This window comes from Podarcis gaigeae (genome assembly GCF_964106915.1).
Source record: "Podarcis gaigeae genome assembly, chromosome: 5".
NCBI lineage: Eukaryota > Metazoa > Chordata > Lepidosauria > Squamata > Lacertidae > Podarcis > Podarcis gaigeae.
In genome coordinates, this window is record NC_139681.1 from 94223705 (window position 1) to 94236742 (window position 13038).

The 13038-nt window shown below is 48.1% G+C and overlaps 2 protein-coding genes across 15 annotated transcripts in view; one reads left to right on the top strand and one right to left on the bottom strand.

The window, feature by feature from the left end:
• Window positions 1–846: 846 nt before the first annotated feature.
• On the top strand, window positions 847–10620 carry ALG3 (ALG3 alpha-1,3- mannosyltransferase). Of its 2 annotated transcripts, none has more exons than XM_083739737.1 (9): window positions 847–1124; window positions 2343–2442; window positions 2592–2739; window positions 3716–3876; window positions 4288–4408; window positions 6268–6473; window positions 7097–7173; window positions 7997–8139; window positions 10178–10620. In XM_083739737.1, the coding sequence occupies exons 1-9, from the start codon at window positions 926–928 to the stop codon at window positions 10388–10390; spliced, it is 1368 nt and encodes a 455-aa protein (XP_083595863.1). In that variant the 5' UTR covers window positions 847–925; the 3' UTR covers window positions 10391–10620. The 2 variants fall into 2 exon arrangements, with proteins under 2 accessions (XP_083595863.1, XP_083595864.1); XM_083739738.1 differs by having other exon boundaries at window positions 7097–7172; window positions 7994–8139.
• Window positions 10621–11258: 638 nt separating this feature from the next.
• The window catches only part of VWA5B2 (von Willebrand factor A domain containing 5B2), a 196646-nt gene continuing 194866 nt past the window's right edge, over window positions 11259–13038 (bottom strand). For all 13 annotated transcript variants that reach the window (XM_083739165.1, XM_083739157.1, XM_083739167.1 and 10 more), the window contains 2 exons: window positions 12476–12587; window positions 11259–11978 (listed from right to left, as the gene is read on the bottom strand). In XM_083739165.1, coding sequence (XP_083595291.1) covers window positions 11319–11978; window positions 12476–12587 — 772 coding nt within the window. In that variant the 3' untranslated portion in view covers window positions 11259–11318. The remainder of the gene's footprint in view (window positions 11979–12475; window positions 12588–13038) is intronic.

The window sequence follows — 13038 nt, forward strand, 5'->3', positions numbered from 1 at the left end:
TAGCAATAACATGATCCACTTTGTGGGAGCAGCACGGAACAACTCATAACATGTGAATGGCCCAGAATAAATGCATTACTAATACACTATTATTGCATCAAGAACATGTTGCAGAATACAACCTAACAGGATGGCCCCTCTGGCATTTGTCACACATACACATGAATTTGTAGATCTGTGCTTTGACCCCAGAGCTTAAAATACGTGACCTTTCACACACATGCATTTGGAGAGGATCCCTAACTTAGCAGAGAGAGAGAGAGAGAGAGAGAGAGAGAGAGAGAGAGAGAGAGAGAGAGAGAGAGAGAGAGAGAAGTGGAAATATAGGACAAACTCTGCCTTGCATTGAATCCAACTGAAATACTGGCGGATCCTACATTATACCAGAACGGATGGCAACCCTTTTCTCCCTGCATGATGCTTGAATATTTTGTTTCCCCCTAAAAAGCACATCTTGCATTTTCTGGGCATGAGAAAGCAAGGAGATCCCTGCTGGATCCGACAAAGTGTCCACGGGAGGGTTGCACTACTTAGGAGGAACCTTTCCAGCTCTGCAGTTCTGAGATTCTATGAGGTGCCAGCTCAGGGCGGCTCACCAAAACTTTTAAATAAAATAAAAACCCTCTTGGCAATCACAGCACCAAAAGAATAAAAATAAATGCAATGGGAAAGCAAAACGGAGACAGCAAAAACTTAGAAGCCTCCCAGGGCTTCGTGGCGTGAGGCTGCTAATGCTCCGCCGCCACCGGGAATGAGGAGGGAACCTTCCGAGCGAAGAGGAGGGAACCTTCCGAACGCCGGAACTGCCTGCTCCAGGCGGCGGCGGCGCCGGGGCGCGTTTCACGGTGGCACCACCTGCCCGGGCCGCCAGCAGCCGTAGCAGCAGCAGGGAGCGTGGCCGGAGCTGGGCAGGCGGCGGGGCGGGATGGCTCCGGGTCCCGCTCCGAGGAGGAAGGGGCCCGCGGGGCCTGCGGGCGGGCTGCCCTCCGTCCGCCAGAGCCTGCGCCGGGCCTGGCAAGACAAGCACCTGGTGCTCTTCGAGCCCCACTACACCCCGCTGGTGGCCGCCTGCCTCTGCCTGGCCGAAGTGGGGGTCAACCAGTGGGTCATACACAGGGTGGCATGTGAGTGGGGGTCCGGGACGGGGCCTGGGTGGGGGGTCAGGAGAGTGGCACTGGGGGTGTGGATAAGGGGCAAGGCTTAGGTGGGGTGAGAACCCTCTCCGGGAGGGAGGGAGGAATATAGCTCGCGCCTGCAGCTCTTCTGATAATAATAATAATAACAATAATAATAATTTATTTATACCACACCCATCTGGCTGGGTTTCCCCCAGCCAGTCTGGGCAGCTTCCAACAAAAATTAAAAATACATTAAAATGTCACATATTAAAAACCTACCTGAAGTTGCCTTCTAAATGTCAGGTAGTTGTTTATCTCTTTGACATCTGATGGGAGGGCTAGCGTGCTGGGCAGAGGGAACCCTGTGGGATTGGGCTAAGGAGGCAACAGCAGCCCTGCTGGCTGGGTCAAGCAAAAGGTCTCTGCAATGGCCAAGCAGGTGGGAAGACCATGGGAAGGAGGTGAGCATAGGAGCCAACTCCTAGGGTCGAGGTCCATTTGCCCCCCCTAAAATATTTGAGGGCTCCTCCCTGCCCAAATATTGCCATTCAAATGGTGCATGCGTGCCACGCTATGTGATTGATTATGCAGGGTGAGGCTTGCCTGCCCCTGCTTATGTTATTCAAGTTGGCACCGTTGTGTGAGGGCAACAACATGTCCCTCACTTGTGTCCCAAAACCCCTACCTTCAACTGGTAGTCGGAGTCAGGTCTCCATAGATGCTGGAGGCAGTATGCAGTGCAGCCATCAGGAGCAGCAGGCGTTGCTGGCTTCATCGTCCACAGATTTGTCTGCCCCCTTTTCAAAACTGCCCCAATTGGCAGCCGTTGCTACGTCTTGTGGCAGTGAATTCTGTAGTTGAATGATGCACAGTGGGGCGTCATTAACCGGACTACATGAAAGGTTCCATACAATGTGTTGTCTGGGGTAGTTTTGACGAAGGGCTGGGGCTTCATTTGAGCCAGGGCGTAGTGTCAGAACTGTTTTTGATTCTTGTTGTCCTGGCTGCTAGAGCCCAGCCTAAATAAAAATCTGTCCCAGCCCTTCAAAAACAGGTCATGACTAAATACCTTACACAGAGGAACAGCCACCAGGCATGGCTTTGCATGTGTTCTTGTAGACTCGGATAATTTTAGAGCCCTTCTTTTAGATCCAGGCCGTTTTCAGCTGCTGAACTGAGCTCCTGTTCGTACTTGATGGTACAGCTTCTGTGCTTTCCCCAAAGATACAGAGATCGACTGGAAAGCCTATATGGATGAAGTGGAGGGTGTTGTCAATGGGACTCTGGATTACACCCAACTAAAGGGGGACACAGGCCCTCTTGTGTGAGTAACACTGAGCTTTCAATTATAATGAGGGTTTCAGGAGTGGTAGGGTGGGTACATCTCTTAAAACTGGCGTCTGGGCGGCAATAGGGCAGTTTCTCTTGCCTTCCTCTGTAGTTGATCTATTTACCCACTCACTCTCTCTACAGATATCCTGCTGGCTTTGTTTACATCTTTCTGGGCCTGTATTATGCAACTGGCCGTGGCACCAACATCCGCCTGGCCCAGTATCTTTTTGCTGCCCTTTACCTTGCCACACTGCTGCTCGTTTTCCGCATCTACAGCCGAACGAGTAAGGTCAGTAGTTCCTGCAGCACCTCAAGGAGCACTAAAGACTGTTCTTTTTCCTATCACACAATAGATATGAGCCCTCATCCAAACACAGTGCTCATGTGCAATACATGTGGGACCTGAAAATTGAAGGCCAGGAGGAGGACAGCAAGGTTTGGGTGGGTTCAGGTTAAGGTGGAATTCTATGGAGCTCTACTGCTGAACTCTTTATATAGACTGAGACTTCAATGTTCATGATACTGTACACAGCATTGTAAAAAAATGCAACCTCATATTCCAGTTCTACCACTGAGATCTTCTGTAGGAGCATCGCTGGTTTTCCCCCAGGTCGGTGAGGCTCATTTGATTTCAACACAAAGCCAAGCTTTTAGTGTTATTGGCCAAGCCCTGTGAAATGCTCTTCCAAAATATATTCAGCAGGCTTCCGAATCTGTATTGACCTTTAAATGATTGCTGAAAACTTTTATTTGCTGCCAGGCTTATACAAACAATTAAGACAAACTTTAGTTAGTGTTTTTTTTAATAATAAAAAATTATGTGGTCTTTATTTTGCATGTATTCTTGTTGTAAACTGCTTTGATTTTTTAAAATGATGCTTTTGTAGTAAAGGTTCATATAAAACGAGTTCATATGCTGTGAATTAGAGGACACAGCTACAAGTTTTCGGTTTGGCGGTTCTCCCTCTCTTGCACAAGGAGGAAGAGGATCCTGGGAACCTGACCTTACAATTTGAAAAAAAAGCAACTGAGCATGCAGTTGTAGGGAAAAACTTAGGCATTTTCTGCTGAATGCTTGTCTGTTATTACAACTATTATTTCACCTTCCACACATTTCTCAAGGCGATGCACAAAATACAATAAAAACAGTTAAAAACAATACAGAAAGCAGCGGCACTTAAATGGGAACAGCGGCAGCTTGAGTCATTTGAAGCTGCCCCAATGGCAAGTGGGCTTGATTTTCCTCGTTGACACCTCTGCTGCAGGTCCCGCCCTATGTTTTCTTCTTCATGTGCTGTGCCTCCTATCGCATCCACTCCATCTTTGTCCTGCGCCTCTTCAATGACCCGGTGGCCATGGCGATCCTTTTCCTGGCTGTCAACCTCTTCCTGGAGGAGCAGTGGTCCTGGGGCTGCTTCTGCTTCAGGTGAGAGCCCCTTTGGAGCCAATCCATCCAATGGGAGGGTATTTTAAACAAACGAGTGGTTCTTGCAGAAGCACAAATAACGTGCACACCTGATTTTTCTGCTTGCAAAGTGGGAACTTTCAGAACCAGCTCATTGCTTCCTGTGGTCCATCTAAAACGGCCTTTGGCAGCCTGAGCCCCTCCAGATGTTTTGGACTACAACTCCCTTCAGCCATCTTGCTGTACTCCTGACTGTTCAGTGTAAACTGTAAACCTTGTGGGCAAGCAGGACAGACTTTTGCTCTCTGTGAAAGTCTGCTGCTACTCTAGTTCTTAGTCAATGTCAGATGGCAAAAGCAAGGTGCATGGGGACTGGAATGGGCCTTGTATTAACCACAGGGATCAGCGGCACCTTTCATCTCTCTCCTCCAGCCTGGCAGTGTCTGTGAAGATGAATATCCTGCTTTTTGCACCGGGTCTCCTTTTCCTCCTCCTGCAGCGCTTTGGCCTGCTAGGAGCCATTCCCAAGCTCGCTATCTGTGCGGCCCTGCAGGTAAGGTGATGGGAAGATTTGCCATGTCCAGATTCAACCCCGGTATCTCTTTTTTTTTTAACTTCTTTTTATTCATTTTCTATAACCAAACAACAACAAAAAGCGAAAAAGAAAAATAGCCAACACATACCAAAGAAAAAAGAAAACATCAACCAGAACAAAACGCCTAAACCAACCAAAAAACAAACATTAATTAACGACAAATAACGATACCCCTGGTATCTCTAGCCAAAAGGAATAGTAGGCCTAGGAAAGGCCACACGGCATGTCAGAACAGACAACACTTAGTCTACAGTGCCTGGTATTCCCAGGGGGTCTCCCATCCAAATCGTAACCAGGCCTGACCCTGCTTAGCTTTTAGGAGATCAGGCTTGACCATAGGCGGTATGACCATAGGCCAATACTTGTCTGATTCAGTTACTACCTAGTAACAGCAGAGCTAGGTCAAGGTGAAATACTTTGAAAATATACATAGCTGTGATCCTGTCCGTTAGATCATCAGGTTTTAGTTTTTTAAAAGTTTCTAGCTCTCGTTGTTTCTGCAAATATGCAGGTAGAAACAAAGAAAGTATGGATGAGGCTTCCAGTGATCATGGTGAGATTCCTGTCCAAATATATATACAGTGGTACCTCGGGTTACATACGCTTCAGGTTACATACGCTTCAGGTTACAGACTCCGCTAACCCAGACATAGTGCTTCAGGTTAAGAACTTTGCTTCAGGTTAAGAACTTTGCTTCAGGATAAGAACAGAAATCGTGCTCTGGCGGCGCAGCGGCAGTGGGAGGCCCCATTAGCTAAAGTGGTGCTTCAGGTTAAAAACAGTTTCAGGTTAAGAATGGACCTCTGGAACGAATTAAATACTTAACCAAGGTACCACTGTATATCCATATCACCCTGCTCCATCTCTAGCATTTTCTGGCCCATCCTCTCCTTGTCCTTGTATTTGTGAATTTGTTTTGTGTGGTTGCACATCATTCCATGAGTTCAGTGCATGTGAGCAGTTACACAATACTCAGTGCATAACACTCAATTGCACAAAGCAAATAGTGGGTGTTTCCCCTGGTGTTTTATTTCTTAAATGGAAGGGAGAAATACAATTTATGAAGGATGCAGGCAAGTAAGTTTCCCCTCAAGCAAACATTAGAGAAGGCAGTTAATGTTGGCCAAGCTTGCAGAGAGCTTTTTTGGCAAGAGAAACCTTATTGCTAGGTGCACATGAAGTTCAATTACTGTCCAGCAGCCATTAAGAGGAGGCTGCCCAAAATAAATGCAGCAGGTCTTTTGGAACTGATGCCGGGAAAGAAGCTGAACTGCAGCAAGAGGACCCCATAGAAGGGAAGAAGGGAAGAAGGGAAGCAGAGATGGGAGGGATGGGCCAAGCAGTATTTTCACACCTGCATGCCTTCCTCACAGCTGCATTGCATCATGAGTTTTGTAGGTTTAAAGCAGCAGAAGTAATTAGTAGCTTGTGTACCTGATGATCCAGCATTTTGCTAAAAATAATAAAGCACTTCCTGGATGAATGTGCAGCAGCACAACATGTCTCTAATTTTGGAACACAGAGTTGTATTAGCAGAACCCGAACCTGATTTCTGGCTTAGGTGGTAATATCAATCAGCAGTGACACTGGCTCATCTGCTGCTGCAGCTGCAACCAAACATGTCTTTCCCGTTTTACTTCACCCCCTCAGGCGCACGCCTTCATTGTCTTCCAAGAGAAACAGATACCTACAAGTGAAGCTGGCAGACTGAAGAATTGCAGTGACCTTAGCTTCCATAATTTGCTGCACTTGGGATGCCAAAAAGTCGCGTTCATGTTCTTTGTGGGAGAATTTTAAGGCACAGTTCTTTCTTGCAGGTTGTTTTGGGGTTGCCCTTCCTGGTGGTGAACCCTGTTGGGTACGTGTCCCGTTCCTTTGATCTGGGCCGACAGTTCCTCTTCAAGTGGACAGTAAACTGGCGATTCTTGCCAGAAGCGGTTTTCCAGCACCGGACATTCCACCTGGCATTGCTGGCCGCCCATTTAGCTGCCCTGGGGCTCTTTGCACTGAAGAGGTGGCACAGGTGAGAAGGTGGCATTATCACTGTGCTCAAGGGAGCAAGTACGTGTGAAACTCAAACGAGCTTCTAATTCTCCAGCACTGGCCTGATACAAAGCAAGAGAGAAAATGGGACTTTGGGGGCACATACACAACCCACACAAAATTAGCCTTTGCAGGATTCTGCTTCAGTTCAGTGCAAGGGTGCAGAAACCACTTGCACTGAAAGTCAGTGTCATGTAGTGCACAGAATGTGAAAGCTGGGGCAAGTTCTGGGTTCAAATCCCTACTCACCCATTTGAAGCTTAGTCTTAAGAACAGCCCCACCTGATCTCAGCAGAGGTCCACATGTCCTAGGATCCTGTTTCCAATGGGGTGAGCAGATGCTTGCAGGCATCTTATATATAGGGTGTGGAAAGCAGCAGCTGTTGTCTGTTTTTTACCCCAGCACCTAGTTTTAAGAGAGAAACTGCCTAATTGGAGATCTGCTCTGTCACTCTCAGCCTAACCTGTCTCATGGATTAAGAAGAGATTATGCTTAACTGCCCTGAATAAAAGTTTACACTTCCAGCGGGAAGGGTTCCACTTTCTTATGGATTACAACATATGCTTCTCTCCTCTAACCCCCACCCTGCCCCCAAACTGCAGGTGTGATGAAAGCATCCTGTCACTGCTGAAGGATCCAGCTGAGAGGAAGAACCCTCCGCAGCCCCTCTCAGCCAATCATATCCTTTTGCCAGAGTGGTGGGGATGGTTTGCCACATGGTAGATGGTTTGTGTGATGGTACAAGAACGGCCCTTTTTTGTGGTGGGCCCCCACTTGTGGAATGCTCTCCCTGGCGAAGCTTGCTTGGCACCGAAGTTACTTATCTTTAGGCCCCAGGTAAAAACTTCCCTCTTCTCCTAGGCCTTTGGATAATTAGACAATTATGGTATGTATGTTTGTGTTTTTAATATTGTAAATTGCTCCGTGATCCTCCAATGGAGGGTGGTATAAAAGTTTAATGAATAGTAATTTATAAAAGGGGACGCAGGTGGCGCTGTGGGTTAAAGCCTCAGCGCCTAGGACTTGCCGATCGAAAGGTCGGCAGTTCAAATCCCCGCGGCGGAGTGCGCTCCCGCTGCTCGGTCCCAGCGCCTGCCAACCTAGCAGTTCGAAAGCACCTCCGGGTGGAAGTAGATAAATAGGGACCGCTTACCAGCGGGAAGGTAAACGGCGTTTCCGTGTGCAGCTCTGGCTCGCCAGATGCAGCTTTGTCACGCTGGCCACGTGACCTGGAAGTGTCTCCGGACAGCGCTGGCCCCTGGCCTCTTAAGTGAAATGGGCGCACAACCCCAGAGTCTGTCAAGACTGGCCCGTACGGGCAGGGGTACCTTTACCTTTACCTTTAGTTTATAAAAGGGTGGGACGCGGGTGGCGCTGTGGTCTAAACCACTGAGCCTAGGGCTTGCTGATTGGAAGCGCCACCAAAGTTGAAATCCAGAGCTGCAGTGGATTTCAACTTTCAACTTTGCACATTGCATCCTTCCCTTAACCAAAGGCCACAGGTAGTCTTTGCTCTCTTCACTTCCAACTTCATCGGCGTTTGCTTCAGCCGCTCCTTGCACTACCAGTTCTACGTCTGGTATTTCCACACTCTGCCCTACTTGCTCTGGTGCACGCCTCCCAAGAAGCTTGCTCATCTGCTAAAGTGCGTACTGGCAGGGGGTGGGGAAGGGAGATGAGTCAAGGGGACGCAGGGTCATGCCATCCATGTGCCTATTTTCTCTGTGCAGTCAGATCCATGTAGTGAGTAGGAACTGCATTGCAGTTTTACAGAATTTACAGCATACATGCCTGTGATTCCAGCGCGTGCTCACTTGGTCATGATTACAGAACTTTGGGTTGCACCCAGAACTCACATTTCACTCAGAGGGAGGGGACATTTGAATGCAACCATTTATTTATTGGGGTATTTGTAGGGTCACCTTTTCTCCCCCAAAGCAGTTAGATGACGAATCTTTGAAACAAAGGCCATATCTGCACCATACATTTGAAGCACTCTTGTACCACTTCAAATGTATGTTGTGGATGTGGCTGAAGTCAGGATCACAAAGAGAACATCAAAACCAGTGAGGGGGGGTGGGGCTAGTGGGAGTTAAGCAATGTGCTGTAAAATTACATTTCAAATCATTTGCACATGTTAAACACACACACAAAAATCTGGATGAAGAGGGAAGATGTCACGGGTTTCTGGAATAAAGACATTTTAAAAAATAGCTCAGCTTGCTGCAGAATTTTGATGGATTAGGGGTGAAGCAGGGAGTTCAACTTTCCACCTCCACTTACGAAAACCTTGATGCAGGTGCCACTGTAACATAATTCATGTAGGATTCTAATCAGAACTTTTTATAAAAAGGCCCGTATATTTAGGGGAGGTTCAGAACTCTTTATTGGCACATCTGTTTAGTTTAAGAATGTATAAACAGTTTCCTAATCAATGTTTTCCAAAGCAGAATGCAGAATATGTATACAAATCCGAAAAACAAACTTTGAAATCATTGAATTATCCAAACTCGGTATATATTATAAAATGGCCAAGTCACACTTCAGAGAAGGCTGTCTTAAAAAAAAAAAGTTTTCAATAGCTACCTATATTTCAGTTGGATGCCGGTTCCAGAAGGCTGGAGCTGCAGCATTAAAGGCCTGGTATATTTAATGATATCAGGTGTACTTCTGGGGCATACAGAACTCTTAATGATGCCCTGTAAGAATAATGCAATTGCCAGAGAGGAGCATGAGGGGCAAGGCTTAAGTTTCTCAAATGTCCTAGCCCTAACTTGTATCACTTTAAATGCTAGAAGCGAAACTTTTAACTGAGCCACATAACGTATTGGCAGCCAAGTGCAGTTTCTTAGCAGAGGTGTTATATACTGTTGGTGGGATGCCCCAGCCAACAGCCTAGCTGCATTATTGTAACCTAGCTGCAGTTTCTGGATTGCTCAAGAGAAGCCCCACATAGAGTGCACCGGAGTAATCCCGTCTTGAGAGTTCCTGATGCCTGGATCACAATAGTCATAGCTGTCTCGCCAGATGAAGCTGATAAAAGGTGCTGTTAGTCACTGAGGTTACCTGGGACTCCAGTGACATACATGGATCTAGGAGTACCTTTGCTGAAGCAGAACTGAGGGCAGGGTGGGGGGTGGCAAAGAAGCAAGTGCTAAGTTCAAGATCCTGGTTCTGGTGTAGAAAGCCTTTACATCGTGGTACCAGGATACCTGAAAGATCATCTCATTTCTTACATACACAATTGATCACTGTGCTCTGCAGGTGAGGGCCTCCCACAAATAGCCTCTTATCGGGTCTGTTATGCACAATAGCTGAATTGGGCTTTTAGCATTGTGGCACCTACCCTTTGGAATGCCTTCCCCTTGAATATTGGGTAACATCTCTGTTGTTGTTTTTATGGCGCCTACTAAAGACCTTCCTCTTTCAACGAGCCTTTTAAGTTGAGCTCTTTCCGAGTCTGCATCTGTGCTGGAATAGTTTTAAATATGTTTTGTATTGTTTTATTTCTTGTTTTCTGCCCTGGGCTCCTTTGGGAGGATAGACAGGATATAAATGTAATAAACGAACAAACAATTTTTAAGAGTGAAAGTGAGGGAAGGAGAAAAACCCACTCCTCCTGCCACGACAGCCTTATGTGACTTCTTGAACAATGTCCTATTTCTTTTTTCCTCTCCCTTCAGGGTGCTCATTCTAGGTTTGATCGAGCTTTCTTGGAACACGTACCCGTCAACAGTTTACAGCTCCGCCGCCCTCCATGTTTGCCATGCCATCATCCTTCTGCAGCTGTGGTGTGGGACGGAGCCCTCCATGACCCCCCAGGAAGTAAAGAAGCAGCCTTTGAAAAAGGCCGAGTGAAAACTGCACAAGAGGAGCTTCCCACAGTGAGAGCATGAACAAGATGGTCCAGGCATGGATGTTGCTCTGGGTCAGATGCTGATGGACCACTTCCATTCCCTCCAGGGAGGACCTCTTGCTCAAGTGTAGGCACTGCCTCCTAGCCCAGAGCGGGGGTGGTGTGTGGATGGGAAAGAGTACAATCTGCATACCTGCTGGTGGTAATGTGGAACAGCTTAAATAAAATTAGCCAGGGCTTGGCGTGAGGCCTCTTGCCTCTGTATTTTGACTTTTGTCTCGTGGCTGCACTTCATTTGCTTTTAAAGCAAGCTTCTTGGCCTTTTAAATGTGGATAACACTTGAGAACAGGTGGACTTAAGGTTGTATCCAACACCGTCCCATTAGTGCAAGGACTTCCGCTTGCACAATGGAACTGTCCCTCCCTCTGCTCCCCCCATGCACCCACTAAAGCTGTTCTGTAGATTTTCCCCAACTTTCCTGAGCAAATTAGCGGGCAACGGGTGGGCAGAGACAGGAGAGGGAGGGGAAGTTTGGTTCTGCAAGTGGAAATCTGCGCACCAATGGGATGACTTCCTCGGATACAACCCTAGAGTGTTGCTTTTTACTGGGAATAAACTTAATTTTCTGCTGTGGTGGAAGGAGAGCCTTTCCCACTCATTTCAGGAGTCAAGGCTGTGCAAAACAGGCTTGCAATACACTTCCTGTGGGGGACATCTCTCTTCCCTTTTTTGGACATACGGTAATTAGGCCAACCCAATAGATGAGGGTAATCAGGAGACTAGCCCTGGCTCTCTATGGCAACTCAAGTGCCAGTAATTGTGGAGGTAACTGGAAAAAGCATTGCTGGTGTGGACACAGAGTCACCCAAAGACCTGGGCAATGAAAGAACACGCTGCTGCTCCAGACTCTGATCGCGTCTCTTTATTGGCACCCGCAACCCAACAGCCTGCTCTGCTCACTACTCCTTCACACGTTGTTTGGGTTGTAACACAGCATGTTCAGCTTGATGTTCTCATCCCAGTGGCGGAGCAGCAGGAAGAGTTGACGTGCTGCCCCTTTGAGAGCGGCGACATCCACACCTTCTGGCAGCTGCTGTGCCCGCAGCCAGGAATCAGCCTTGGCTGCCAGCAACTCCCACTCCACAAAGAACCCGGCACAGCGGTGCTCCAGCCAGGCCAAAGCCACAGCTGTGGCCCAGCTCATGCTCTCCAGGTCCCCTTCCTCTGCATCTGGGCACATCTCCTGCAGGCTGATGCTCACTTCAGAGGCATCCGGCGAATGGTCGCAGGCGTCGGTCTCGGAGCCACGCCCGCTGTCTGCCTGTGCCCACACGGCAGCACTCAGCACTTCTGAGCAGGTGCTGTGTGAGTGTGGCGATCCTGGCTCCACCGCTCCCTCCTTGCTCGTTCCAACTACTTCACCGCCATCTGGGGAAGGCTGGTTTGCTGTTAGCCTTGGGCTGGCCTTGGCTATGAGTGCCCAAGGGGAGGTGCTGGAGGCAGGGCTGAGGCTGGCACGGTGGGAGGCATAGGGAGAGGCCCGGCGCAAGCGGTCCAGTGGGATCTGAATGACCTCCGAGAAACACTCGGTCAGCTGGAACATGCCGGGCGCCTGCTGCAGCCGCACCTGTTACAAGGGAGAAGTTGGATGTGCATTTAAGCCAACCTTCTGAGTCCCTTAACAGTTCAGTGGGAAGTGCTTCTGTGCAAGTTCAAAGCTGTTTTGCAACTCCCTTTCATTTGAGAAGGCTTGTGCAGCAGAGATTTTTATGGGTTGTGCCAGGGCTAGGGAACATTTAGCCCTCCAGATGCTGCTGGACTACAACTCCCATCATCCCTGATCATACACACTGCTGGCTGTGGCCGATGGGAATTGTAGTTGGGAACTGTATACTCTTTTGGTTCATTCAGAACAGTCTTATTTGTTCTATAATAGCAATGATTTTATCTGTTATATAATTGCATATTAAACTGTTGAAACCTGTCCTGGGGCCTTATAGTGAAGGGCGGGGAAGAAACCTTATAAATATAATTAAAAGTCCAGCAGAAATCACATAAGATGGGCAACCAATGTGGGATAAAACGATGCTGCAGTGATCTAGGCAGAGGGGAAGAGAGGCTTACCAGTGGGAGATAGTCCTGAATGGCACTGTCACAAGAGGAGAGTTCGCTTTCAGGGGTCAGACACTGGGGACGCAGTGCCAGGCCTTGACCCCGTCGCCGGCTGATGCTGAATCTGCAGAGACCAGAGTCACCCAGGTGAAATGTCATGGTGATGTCAGCAGCTTGTTCGATCAGGCTAGGGACTCTTATAGTGCAGCCTTCTGCTTCTTACAGTGGTCAAGCAAAGCTGGATGGGCCAAGCAAAGCATGAAAACCACCCTGTTCCCCAGCATCTGGTATACTGCCTCCATTCATAGGGGTAGTTCTCAATGGCTCTTAACCTTGATAAGACTGGATCCTGCATGCACTGAGAAAGATGGACTGCAGGCCAGCTTCCTCTAGCCCATACCAGGTTAACAAAACTCTCCTTTTAGGTGGGGCCTTCCACCCTCCTGTGGGGGGGTCTATATATAATGGAGGTGCTCAAGCATGTTTATATTAGCAGGTACGGGGTGGGTGTGGTTTTCCTCTCTAGGAAGGATTATCTCACACAAGCGCTTGCAGGCTTTAACAGGCTTCAAAAT

What these genes read in the sequence shown, in the direction of transcription:
- ALG3 (XM_083739737.1), top strand. Translation starts at nt 926, where the DNA reads ATGGCTCCGGGTCCCGCTCCGAGGAGGAAGGGGCCCGCGGGGCCTGCG. An exon ending in TGGGGCTGCTTCTGCTTCAG is followed by an intron (nt 3,877 to 4,287) that starts GTGAGAGCCCCT and finishes TCTCTCCTCCAG; the next exon opens with CCTGGCAGTGTCTGTGAAGA. An exon ending in GCAGCCCCTCTCAGCCAATC is followed by an intron (nt 7,174 to 7,996) that starts ATATCCTTTTGC and finishes CAAAGGCCACAG; the next exon opens with GTAGTCTTTGCTCTCTTCAC.